The following is a 13,299-nucleotide window of genomic DNA, read 5'->3' as shown; positions in this document are numbered from 1 at the left end:
AGTGGAAGTTGAAGCCGCCGCACCCGCCGCTTTCTTATTGGCCGCTGCTGAGACGACCGAGGGCGGCATCAGGGACTTCTTCTCGTACCGGTCCCTTTTGGCGGGTGCCGTGGAAGGGTTCTTCAGGATAGCCAGCCCCTCGTCCCAGATGTCGTCCAGCAACGGTACCGCGAGGACCGTCTTTCTCTTGGCCTCCCGTCGTTGGTAAAGAAAGCCTTCCTTTTTCTGCTCCTCGGGGCAGAGTTGGAAGAGCTCGGATGCCCTGGCTATCATGGCGTGGAAAGAGCCAATTTCGTGGTGCGGAGAGGCCCGAGGGGTGCGGTGGGGGGGGGGGGTGATGAAGGAACGTCCGTTATATCATCGCCACCGTCGTCGTCCGTCCCTGTATCCGTCGCCGTATCATCCCGTGGGTCCGGCGAGGGGAATGAGGGGTCCACAGGCCTCGTGGGCACAAAGGGCGGTGAGGGGGTGGGACTCTCCTACGGTTTTTCGGAGGGCTTCCCGACGGTCCTGGTTCTGGATCCTCCGTCGGGGTCCGTGGTAACCTCGTCCTTATCTCAGTACATAGGGATTGTATTGCCAACAAAATGGACGCCGAGCTATCCGAGCTACCCCTCTACATTGATAAAAGAAAAAAGTACCATGGGCAGTGGCAGACAGAAAATAAAGGGGATGGGTCACCTCAAGTCTGGCCAGAAGAGGGGTCTTTCAACAAGGCAGTACTTGATCACGTGGCGACATACTTGCAAAATATAAAGGGAAATGGCTCCAAAATAGAAGGGAAGTGCTAGACTTCTGGAGGATGTTTGAAGAAACGGCCCCTACAAATAACAAGGAGAAAGAATCGGAGCCTTCTGTAGTGACAAAAAACGAGGGGTAAGGAAGAACAGCCAAAAGTTATACTCGCTGCTTACGAGACCCACAGAGGGCTACTGCGACCCATTATTTTTGCCTCAGCCAAGCGCACCGGCCACTACGGTAAAAGCACCCCCTCTCCCATATGTTCCAGTAAGCGTAACCAGTGATCCTGTGGGTTTATACGGTCCAACAAGCACACCTCCAGCACCCGTGGGACCAACAACACAAGATTTAGAGACATTAATGACAAACAGTCAAGCAGAATTATCCCGGCTGCGAACACTGTGCAAAACGACCTTGCCACTACCGTGGGAGGGCAGCCACATTTGCCGCCCCCATTGAAAAGTTCTTCCGTGTTACCAGAGGATGAATGGAAATCTGGGGATTTCGTCTTCCGGATAGATAGTGCCCCCATTAAAACAGTACGAGTAGAACGAGAAGGGGGAAACAGTAAGTGTGGGCTATGACGCTGTAGCCTCCGACAGAGAAGAAGAGTGCTGGAGAGATCTTGAAGAGTATGAGAAGGGGGTGGCAGGAGGAATCCAGCAAGTATAATAGATCGCACCACAGGTGACAGGAGAAAAGGAAGGATGGCAGGGAAGGCTTCAAAATAGGTTAGGAAGGATGTCACTAGCAAAGAAAAAAAAGAATAAGGGTAAGTGGGGGTAAAGGAAGAACAAATTTACAGATGGTTCACAAGGGAGCGGGAAGACTCCATTAAGGGCCCTGGGCGTTGATGGCCAAAAATAATTTGCTAAAAGCGCCCCCCCTCGCTCCCCAGGGGTGCGGGAAAATTGATATATGCATTTGAGAAAAATACAGCGCGGGTCCCCTTAGCTATAGGGGATATCAAAAGCCTCCAGGTGTCTGCAGTGGGTGTTCAGGCAGATGGGGTGTGAGTGAAGGCGGGGTTCCCAGCGGTGACAATGGGCAATGACAGACATGACAGGGCATCAATTAACAATGTGAGAGCGGCGTGTGGGATGAACTGTGGAGAATCTTCCCTGATGCCCCCGATTTACACTGTCATGCAATGCCCCTTGCGGGACGAGGAAGATGCTGCACAGTTCATTCTTCGGGGGCAGGACATGTGGCGGGCAGAGACGGGCACAGCCTGGGATGAATCCACCTCCCTCTTTTATTTCATTATCAAGAGAAGCCTCCCGAAGGAGTTACAGAAGGCTCTTGATAAAATAGCTGGGATAGAAGCACAAGGTTGGCCCGAAATACAAAGCATCATAGTACACCATTGCAGGTGGATCAAAGAGAGGGAAAAATAAATTGCTCAGAGGAGATTGGCAGACGAAGCAAAGCTTGTGCAGAGCAAGTTAGTGAAGGTTGCAGCAGTAACAGCGGGGCCGCCCTGAGAACGGCATGGGGAAGAAGGGGAGGGGTCGATAGCACTGCAAGCTAGGATGGCAGCTACATGGGCAGTCAACGGACAGGAACAATGGGGAGAAGAGGAACAGTACGTGGGCCCACAGTGGTAAGGAAGATCCGCAAGAGGAAGAGGTGGGTACTGAGGGCAGCGAGAAGGGAATGGAGGGCAAGGGCCTAGGGGAGGAGGAGGACAAGGGGCATGTTGGTCACGTGGAAGGTGGGGCCATTTTGCGAGAGAATGCTGTATCCGTCCTGTGGCTTATCAAAACACTCAAAGGTATAATAATGAGCATCAATACGAGCACCCACACCACGGCAGCCCCTATGGAGGTTACGGACAGGATAAGCAGCTTGACTCGAGACGCAGGGATTCTCTGGGGCTGTGGGCACGGTTTTTTACGCTAAAGATTTGGATGTAAAGATAGGGGGAAGAACAGTACAAGCACCCTTACTCCATCATGAAAACTCAAAAATGTATTGGGAAGGGATCTCTCCTCAGTGAGCTCAACAGGACAATATCATTCACAGAAAGAGGTATAGTGTGCTCTAAACCAGGAATATGCCCCCTCCGAGCAATGCTGTTGATTATAAACTATAGAAAAACGAAATAGCAGTATGAGGGGTGCCCACCAATGCAGACATGTTTGTGTATGAAATACAAGTATTGACAAGGGTTGTGCCAGAAATAGCACGAAAAGAATGGAGAGTTCCCTCTGATTTTGTTTTCCGCCCAGTGGCTGCACCCGAAATATTGCCAGCCACTATCCTCTCATTAGATCTGCAGGGGGTACAGGTATCAACTAAACGTGTTGTGGCAGTAGGTCTGGACACGCATGGGCACGAATGCAAACAGTATTGTGCACAGACCCAAACATAGCACTGCACAAATTGACAGATGAGGAGCTGTTCACCGACAATCACACTGATGGGGAAATAATGGAAATATGCATGCCCTGTGACATAATGATAAAGAACAGACTAGTGACAAACCCCCTCATGGCCGGTGTCAGCGCGCCACCATCATTTTACAGCGAGGACATGCAGCAGATGTCAAATTTATGGACAACTGATCCGCACGATGTAGGCCTATTACAGGAAGTGACCCCAATAAAGATCAAACTCAAGCCTGGTGCAAGACAATAACCCCTCTGTCAAGGGAAGCAGAGGATGGAATAAAAGAAACAATACATGCATTATTGCAACAGGGCATCATTGTCCCCTTCAATTCCCCGATTTATCAGATTAAAAAAAGGAAGGGGCGTGACGTATGGTGCAGGACCTCCGCCCACTTAGTCATTCAAAAAGAGTTTCACCTCGTCCCAAATCCCGTGTCCATTTTGTGCAGCATTCCAAAGAAAGCCATGCACTTTACCGTGGTGGACCTGAAAAATGCCGTTTTCTAGGTGCCACTTGATCCAGACTCCAATATTTGACCGCCTTCATCTTGGGAGGAAAAAAGATATGAGCATTGTAGAATGCCCCAGAGGTACTGTGAAAGTCCAAGCATTTGCAACAGAATATTGCACGAAGACCTCAGCAATATTGATGTTCAAAGTACAATCATTCAATACGTTGACCTCCTCATAAGATTTAATCACATTACTAAATTTGGTGGCACACAAGGGATACAAAGCAGACAAAACAAAACTGCAATATTGTCCGATAGAAGTGGTGTACCTGGGACAACTAATCTCTAAAGACCGTAAACGAATAATACCAGACAGAGCAGCCACAGTACGTGCTGCAGCCAGACCCCATACAGTGAAAGACATACAAACATTTCTCGGCATATGTAATTATTGCAGAGCATGGATACTGAATTATACAGCCCACACGAGGTTGCTGCTGCAAGCATTAAAGGAAGCACAGAAAAGGTAGCACCACAATCACATGGACTCCTGAAATACACACAGCATTCACAAACTGATATCCACGGCCCCCTTTCTGGCAACACCAGATTATGAACGTGAATGGTACCTGTTCTCGCACTCCAACGGAACGCTAATGACTGCAGTTCTGACACAAAAGACTTCCCTGGGTCACAAGCCATTATCTTACTACAGCAGTACCCTGGATTCAGTAACACAAGGCCATTTTGCGTGTAAACAGGCTCTTGCAGCCACAGCCTTCGCAATTGAAAAGAGTGCAACAATAGTAATGGGATGTTCCGTTACATTGTTTGTGAAACACTTCTTGTTTGCCATTCTTGAAGGTTCAAAATCCACACTCACCACAGTCACAGTCTATGAAATAATTACCAGCCCAAACATCCACATAGTACGTTGCAAAATTGTAAATCCAGTACATTCCTCACAGAGCGATGTACAGTAAAAGACATGCAGAATCATGATTGTGCCACATATGAAGGGGAAGGAGAGGACATTCCCAGAGCAAATGAGAATGCCTTAGATGAGGGTGAAGTATATTTTGTAGATGGATCAGCGTCCATCTGTCCAGAGATGGGACAGAAACATGTGGGCGCATCAGTAGGGAGTTTGGAGGAAGGGGAATATGAGAGCATTGTACAAAAACGATTACCAATGCATTATTCAGTACAAGCAGCAGAGTTGGTAGCACTAATTCAAGCACTGCATGCAGTGAAAGGGTGTGCAGTTACTATTTATTCTGACTCAGCACATGCAACCAGTACGGTGCATGCTGGATTGTCCAGATGGAGCAGGGGATTCAGGAGGACTGGTGGGTCTCCTGTACAGCACGCAGACTTATTAAATGAAGTGATTGAAGCACTTGCCGAACCAAATTGCCCCACCCTTTACAAAGGAAAATTAAACAGACACCACAACAGTAGCTGTAGACCGCCCAGCAAACCAGCTAATGCCAGGAGAATTTGTGTACGTACACAGCTTTGTGAGAAGGTGGAATTCTCCAAGATTTCACAGCCGTTATGAAGTAATATATTGCATATCTTCTGCACTAAAGGCGTAGGGCATGAAGTATTGGATTCAGAAAAGCACATGCAACATAATAAACAGGAAGCAGAGGTGCCCTAAATAAACAGATGAATAACTAAAGCATAGAAAATAAGAGTGAAATAACGTAGGCGATAAGAAAACAAATCATGGTTGCTTGATCACGATTGAAATAAAAAGAATGTCTCTCTGTTTTTTGTCTAACTGAAGGTGCGCTTAACCCATTGTATTCCACTCTATAGGTGCAAGTATGGCAGAGACAAGGGCCCTCAATGGTGTCACAGAGTTAGATAGCAGTAGGGACAATGTTAGTGCCAATAGGGCTTACTCCTTTGATTGTGGGTTGTATTTTATGGCTATTGTCTTTTCTACTTTATTATTATGCTTAGGTTTTATTGGAGCGTGTCTTATTGTTGAAGATCCGGATTGAATACAAGCGAAAATGTTATGTGTATGATGATTATCAGCCTACATCAATATTGCTTACAAAGCCACAACCCCACTCTGACAACCTCAGATCCTACCTCAAATGTTGAGTTCAGATACACTCTGTCTCATGCCACAACACTGAATACTTACCCCCAACAGCCCCCCCAACCCCGCCCAGTGCACAACTTTGGCAACATATGGGTGACTACAATGCTAATTTAAACAGGTATTTTTGCCATCTATTATCGGAATTTTAAGCACACATGATATTCGGGGGAGGGGGGCCTATGAGAAGGAAAAAAGGGACGTTCAGCAGCACAAATATGATGCATGCCATGGTCTAGGACTAGATACAGTAGAAGATCTCCGCCATCCCGACCAGTCTAACAGGTGGTACTTTGACATGAGAGCCACAGGAAGACAGGCAAAAAATGAGAGCCGTTATGTGTGTTCACTAATTCCTCATGCGTCCTGGACGTCCAAAGTTTTGTTGACACAAGAAACACCAATAGTGGGAACCCAGTGTCTCGTTCACCTAGCACTGTGTAGAATACGAAGTACACTGTAAAATTGCAACGACTTCCTCCCGGCGAGGAAATCTGGAAGAAGTCAGAAGGTGCGACGTGTCCCAAGGAGCCATTCTTTGCAATAAAAGGGACAATGTTTGCTGAAAACAAGTGGCAAGATGCAACAGTAATGTGCAAGGCTGAGGCGCCGCGTGACCAAACGGACGACAGACTACAATGGATGAATGGATAAATTTACCTTTGTGTGGTCCATCACTAGATTCTTTTACAATTAGCATTTTTTTCTTCCTGCGCTTCTCAGTGCGTTTAACTGCTTTAAGTTCAGCTTTCTTAAAGCGCCGAGATAGGGATGAAAATTTCTCTTTTAGGGGATTCTCATTGCTCTCTTCTTGAGTTGTTTCATCAATGATTTTTAGTAAGACCGAGGGGCTATCAGCAGTTAACGATTCTTGTGCTTTCAGAAGAGGGGTGTTGGGTTGGGATTTAACTGCTAAGTTTATTTTAATTTCCCTCAATTTTTGTCTTATTAAATCCATAGCCATCATCCAATCATTTAACGGTGGTCCGGGAGTTGAGTCCAAGGATTGAGTAGGCTTCTCCTCAGATTTTTGTAAATCTGATGTCGCATTTGAGATGTTGCACTGAGTTTGCTCATCAGCCTGGTGAGGTCTCATCATAGGTTCAATTATAGCAGCCAACCCAAGTTCAATTACAGCGAGTTGAATTGATGGTCTCTTTAGCCATGATGTAACCTTCCAGGCGAATGAGTTTATGCATCATCTCGTTCGTAGTGTTTTTCATCTCCCTTAATTCCATGTGCGTAAAGTCATGCCCTTTATCTAGGATAATCTGATAATTACAGGAAATTTATATGGGCTAGGAGGGGGGAGATACGCCTAATAATTCTTTGTTCTCGTCTCCCTTTGACACTTCGTACTCCGAATTAATGGTAGGAATGACAAGCTCAGGGGTTTTAATCTCAGGATGATTGGTAGTAAGCCTAGCTTTCTTTGCAGTGGTTAGTGAGTGGGGAGGGGATTCCTTAGTGCTTATATTGAGCAGAAGTTCTAAGGGGAGAATAGGTGGGGATTGTATTTGATAAGCTAAAATCAACTAGAGGTTTGCGATCGATCAGAGGTGTCAGAGCGCCAATGGAGGCGCAAATCTGTTTATTCAATTTGAATATTGCCGAGGATCCTTCAGTTAGCATATCCAAGGGCGACTTTATGTCTACTAGAGAGTTGCTATGTAAGTTCTTAGCGCTAGGTGAAGCAACATCCATGTGACACAGTCATTGAACTCTTTCGAGTAAGGGTCTAATCTTGCCATAGGTTTTAGAACACTACTACCATAAACCCCCACCATTCACTATGCTGGTTGAGGGAGCGTGGGCGGTGAGTTGTAGGCCAAAGGACAGAGTAAAAGGTTGCTGACCTCTGCTTTATGGGATCAAGCAAGTGTTAATCTTTCTGCTGCTAAAACATTTTGTGATCTTCACTCTGAAACCACCTCTGAGGCACAGTACAAGGAGGTACTCCACAAAGAATTACAACTTAGAAAAGCAGTTAAGGCAGTTGAGTGGCACACATGAGCAGTTTACAAAAAAACAGATTGTCACATGAAAAATCATTCATTGCAATTATGCTGTAGCATCATACACTCACCCCAAAAGAATTTGCCCATGGGATGCCCAGGTTTGGCAAGGCTTCCAAACAACATTTCTTTTCTGTTTGAATCAGAAGGTCTGGCAAGTTGGTACTCTGTAAAGAAGGTGTTTTATTTTAGAACTGTTTCATTTGACCACAGAGGTTTTGTCCTCATCACCCATCCCTCTTCAACCGCAAGCGTGCCTCAGTAACAGTCTACTTGTGAATGAATGCAAAATATACATGCTATGCTGCAACAGAATGTTGGCTTTTGGCAAGAATTGGGGTTTGCCCTTACAAAAAAAATAAAGCTTTGTTTACCCTTGAACATTTGCACAAAGTGTACTTATATTTCATAGGAAGCAACCAAAAAAAGGCACAAGAGGCAGTCTCATAAAGAAGCCATCTGACGCAAGGTCCGGAACAGATGAGGCAAGGGGTTGGAGTCTCAACACTCTTCGAGGTAATAGCAGCTTAAAGCAACAGGGCGGGGGAAACCTTGCTAATAAAAGGGGAAGACGAGGCAGAACAGCCCAGAGATCGTCCCATCACGCAAGGCCTGACCCAGCATACAAGTGAAGTCATCAGGAGGAATCAGAAGGCCAAGCAGGATTGACCATCAGCAAAAAGCCCAAACTGAAGGTTAGCCCAGTACACAATATCTAGCCAAATATGGTCCTAAAATTGCAGCAAATGCAGGAAAATCATCCCTCCTTCTGGTTCATAAACCAGCACCTCTGAAAATTCCAGTGCAAGAGAGAGAGAACAGAATTTCACTTTGCGTGCCTCAAGTCAGAGGCTGGCCAGACTCGTCAATCACATTAGAGGATTGAGGTTTGGGATGCCAGAGATGGTTTCCCTTAATAAAAAGGAATTCCCTAAAACAAAATAGCCAATAGTAGGACATTAGGCAAGCAATGCAGTAAAATTACTTGTACACTTGGTGGAGCCAAAATTATGTAACAGCTGCCATCAGCCTACTACCTAAAATCGATGAAGGGTGAGTCTTGCAGGTCATGCTGGAACATAAACTCAAAATGAGCCACAAAGGGGAGGAATGGTAGAAGGACTTTAGTAGAAGTCCCTCTGACCATCACACATAGGGTAGTGATCCAAAAATACAATTGGAGAATAAGGAAAAGCCTGAACCTAGAAAGTAGCCCTGGAATTCCAAAAACTTAAATGTAGTCTTAAAAGGGGCAGAGTAAAGAGAATTCCCCAGGAAAGTCACGTTAGTAGATGCACTCTGTTTTTCAAAGAGCTTTTCAAGAAAAACACTTTAATATCTGATCACAGAAACTACATACTACTGATTTTTTGTTCAGCTTACTGGACCACTACTGGTTATGGACGGTCCAGATGTAGATCAATCAATTTATTGTCTGCACATTTAAAAAAACAATACTCCTTTAGCTACTGCCAATACACCAATTAAAAACAAAATTACATACTTTAAAATAGTCCTTACCACTATCTACAGCTTCAACCTCTCGATCAATTGCATCTTGTATCATTAAAGGAGAAATAAAGAACTGGGCCCACCTGTGGAGGATAGATACATGGTATTTTCGTTTTAAGTAAGGATTATTGGAAAAGTGATTCAAGGCAATTACACAGCACTTAAAGCAATGGTAAGTTAATCAGAGAGTGAGGAGTGCATTCTATTAAAAGGGCTGGGATCTATCGCAGAAAAACAAATTACACACACAACAAGCGTTTCTATTTCATACATCATACATTCCTGTACTGTATCAAGGGATGAGTTGGAAAATCGAGCAAGCAATCCTTAAATAATTACCTGTATGACATATTCCACTTCTTCCCTACCTGTAGAGGATGTGAATGTTGCCCTCAAATGGTTGGTTTATACTTTTTTGGCTACTAGAGGGTCTGTACCTATTGTGACGGGACAGACTATGGACAGCGATATATTTTCCATTGAAGAACTTTTATTGAACAAAATAAAATGTTAACTCCTGACCGGCCCTAAACTATGTTTTTTCCCTACCTAACACAAACTAACTAGGGTGCTCGGCAGTCGTCGGTGAAACCAAAAGCAAGATCTGGTCCTCTGTCCGAAGCTAATCTATTGTGCCCGTACCACATTCAAAATACACTAAGGTACTTGAGAATGACTCCCTTCTCCTGTGGTCGGCTTTTCAACACAATCACTTTGGTAACGTACTCTTCGGTAGTTCTTGGCAACTACTTTGACCAGTCATAGAGTTCAGAAATGGGGCTCTTCAGTTTCTCCATCATATCCTTGACACCTTCATTTCCGCTTTCTGAGATTCTTTGCTCTCTCTCAACCTCTCTCTCAGTTTATCACAATTGATCCTTTTTCTCTTCACAATGTCTACTCTTCTCCCTGGCTGAGCCGACTAGAAAGGGTCTCAAAAGAATTCTCACTTCACTTGGCTGTTACTGGGATGAGTATGAAGGAATAACAATTCTCACTTGTCCTCACTTCTTTAGTCTCACTGGGACCAGTATGAATGTTCCAGTGATGATTCTCACTTTTCTCCACCTCTTTGGATTTACTGGGACGAGTATGAGGGTGCCAGTAATGATTCTTACTTCTCTCTACTCCTTTGATTTTACTGGGACAAGTACGATATATGATATATTTTATTTGTATCGTGCTCGTACACAAGTGTTTCAGAGCATGACTAGGCAAGTGGGGGAACAGGGGAGACCACAGCACAACATAAAAATTATCTTACTAGGCCCAGTGACATTGAGAACGCGCAAACGCATGGGAAAGGGAAATAGGAAAAGTGCATGGGAGGGGGAGAGTGGAAAGTGCGGAGCAGAGGAGCGCAGATAAATAATAAATACAAATAAATAGAAAATGGAGGCAATAAACAGTGGTAGTGCAGCCAGCAAGTGGCAAGGGCTGTGTTTGAGGCAGCAGACTGGGTAAGTCTGATAAGTGCAGAAAAAGAAAAATGGGGGGGGGGCTGTATGGGTACAGATACAGTCCCCAGTGCAAGGGGTGGCCAGGAGGCAGTGCAGGAAGGTGGCAGGGTGAGCAGGGTCCCTATTCCCAGGGGACAGTGGGCGGCCAGGTGCACAGTGCCAAGAGAGCAGATCAGCATGGGAGAAGGGGAGCAGAGGCAGAAGCAAAGAGGAAGGAAGGTCTTGAGGTGCTTTCCGGAACCGGAGATGGTTCTCCTCAAGTTTTAGAGTGGCAGCAAAGCTGTTCCAGAGGGAGGCCCCAGCCGAAGGTAGAGATCTACCCCCAGCTCATTTCTTTGAAAAACGATTGACCCGGAGGGCGTTCGATGTAGAGGAGAGAACAGCTCGAGAGGGGAGGTATTTGCGGAGGGATAGCTGAAGGTATTTTGGACCCAGGGCCCAGAAAGCCTTGTGGACAATGCAGAGGGTTTTGAATTTTATCCTTGCATCCACTGGGAGCCAATGGAGAGAATTCAGAGCTGGAGAGATACAATCCCAGGGCTTGAGGCCAAGGACAAGTCTTGCAGTCCTGTTCTGGATAAATGAAGGTACCAGTAATGATTCTCTTGGTTCTTTTCTGTTCTCTCCTTATTGGTACAAGTACCAGTGGGTCAAATAAGAACTTTGTATTCTCTGTTATTTCGTCTTTACTGAGACATGTATGAATGTTCTTAAAAGATTTCCCACACATTAAGAAATATTGGGCCTCATTACGAGCATGGCGGTCTGGGAACTACGGTACCGGTAAGCATGCCGGTACCATAGTTCCCAGACCGCCATACTACCAGCTCAGCTTTCGGGTGCCGTCTCACCCACCAAGTTTTTCCTGGCGGGTGTAACGGCCCCCGCGAGCTGAGCACGTCGGATGAACCGTTACAACTCTGAATGTGCCGGTGCATCAGACGTCCCCTTCCCCATTCAGCCCTATGGGGCAGAATGGGGGACGGGAAGCCCTGGATTCTGGCACCCGCTAATGGGCAATTACTGGGTCCGTCGAGCTCGACATGAACTGGTTCTTGCCCATTCGCGGGTGCCAGAAAAAATGCAACTCCGGTTTATAACGGCACGGCTACCGCCAGAGTTGTAATGAGGCACATTAACTTGAAGGCCTCACTGGAAGAAGATCAGTATTAAGCTAGTTATATTCGGTTTTCATCCTTGTCTCCCGCCTTCTGAGTTACCTTTTTCTTGGGGTTAGCATCACCAGGCCTGCGATCAGGATGTGATCCTTTCTTCGGTTCATCAGGATGACTTCTGGCATGTGTGCTTCTCTCTTCCTCTATGCCAGCTTTAGGCTTGTCATGCATCACCTTTGCTTGCCAGCTTTCTTCCACGCTTGGAAGCTGTGTGTCCCAGTCTGGCACAGCTCTCCTCGCACAGCTGATTCGAAACTCCCAGGCTTCTCTCTCATTCCTCCTCCTCCATTTATAACATGTTGCTGGGTCATTACTCGGCATTCCTCTCAGAATTGCATTAATATTACTTCTCATAATGAGTTAAGGTTTCTATACCACAGTAACAAACATTTGCTTTCATTACGAGTCTGGTGGTAAATCCGTTACCACCACTTGATCCCATGGGTTTACCACAGGATTACAAGTGATGGTAGACTGTTTAAATCTCAATTTTCTGGAGTCCATTGGATTCCATTGGGGATTTTTGTGGAATTATCACTGGCGGAATTGCTGTGTGGTAATTCGGGTAATTTTCTCCATGATGTGGAACACTGAGATAGAAGATGGGAATTCCCCAAGGTTCCCCGCTCCATGCCCCCAACCTTGTATGTGTAACCAATTCTTTCAATAGGAATACTCTAGTCACCTCGGAAATCCAAGTACATTTCAGAAAACCCAGAGAGTTGGCAGGAAAGAAATAATTTGCAGACCCGGCCCTTTGGCTGGATTAGCCATAGTGCAAAAGGTTCATTTGCACCCTTAGTTACATGGATCTCCCCAAACAGTGCAGGCACATTTTGTGATTGCGCCTTTGTTAATCAATCTCTGGTAGGCCACCGGTCATTGGTCTGCCTCTAAACCAGGCTTAACACATGGCATGTTTTTAAAGAAACGCAATGCGGCACTGCAAACCGCAATGAAATTGCAAGCAGTGGTGCTTAAACTAGGAATGCTGGAGGGGTGACAACACCCCAATACGTTATGAAGAAGTTGCCTGCTGACAGTCCGAGCTGAAGGGCTGCAGAGTCCATGCTTTATTATCTGAACAGATAAGATAGAGGCCACTTTACCTGAATGGAGGAGTTGGCAAACGTTAGGGCAACATGGCCTGGTGAGAGGATTTCGAAGATTAGAAACAGGTGCGTGTCCATGCTCATTAGCAGAAATAAAGCTCAGAGCGAGTTTATGTGCTAGTTAGAGCAAAGCTGAGCGGGATTGGAGTATTAACACTAAAGCTATTGTAATATAGCAAAAGAGATTGACAGCTCAATGTAGAACCTTCTAAAATCCAACAGACCTTAAAGAAAAAATGAACAGACAACATTTCAAAAGGTTTTTGATCATCACAACAAATGGCATTCTAGAAATTACTTTATTGTGAATAAGGTAAAAATGA

The 13,299-nt window shown here is 45.5% G+C and overlaps 1 protein-coding gene across 1 annotated transcript in view; it reads right to left on the bottom strand.

Annotated features, from left to right (window-relative positions):
- The window catches only part of NRDC (nardilysin convertase), a 1,236,039-nt gene that overhangs the window by 1,096,134 nt on the left and 126,606 nt on the right, over nt 1–13,299 (bottom strand). Inside the window, exons 5-6 of the mRNA XM_069642204.1 lie at nt 9,239–9,312; nt 7,789–7,884 (exon numbers count right to left, since the gene is read on the bottom strand). Of these exons, the coding sequence (XP_069498305.1) occupies nt 7,789–7,884; nt 9,239–9,312 (170 nt within the window). The remainder of the gene's footprint in view (nt 1–7,788; nt 7,885–9,238; nt 9,313–13,299) is intronic.

Source organism: Ambystoma mexicanum, chromosome 1q, assembly GCF_040938575.1.
Source record: "Ambystoma mexicanum isolate Mex_15411 chromosome 1q, UKY_AmexF1_1, whole genome shotgun sequence".
Classification (NCBI taxonomy): Eukaryota; Metazoa; Chordata; class Amphibia; order Caudata; family Ambystomatidae; genus Ambystoma; species Ambystoma mexicanum.
Note: the sequence above shows the minus strand (reverse complement) of the source record. Positions and strands in the feature narration are given on the sequence as shown.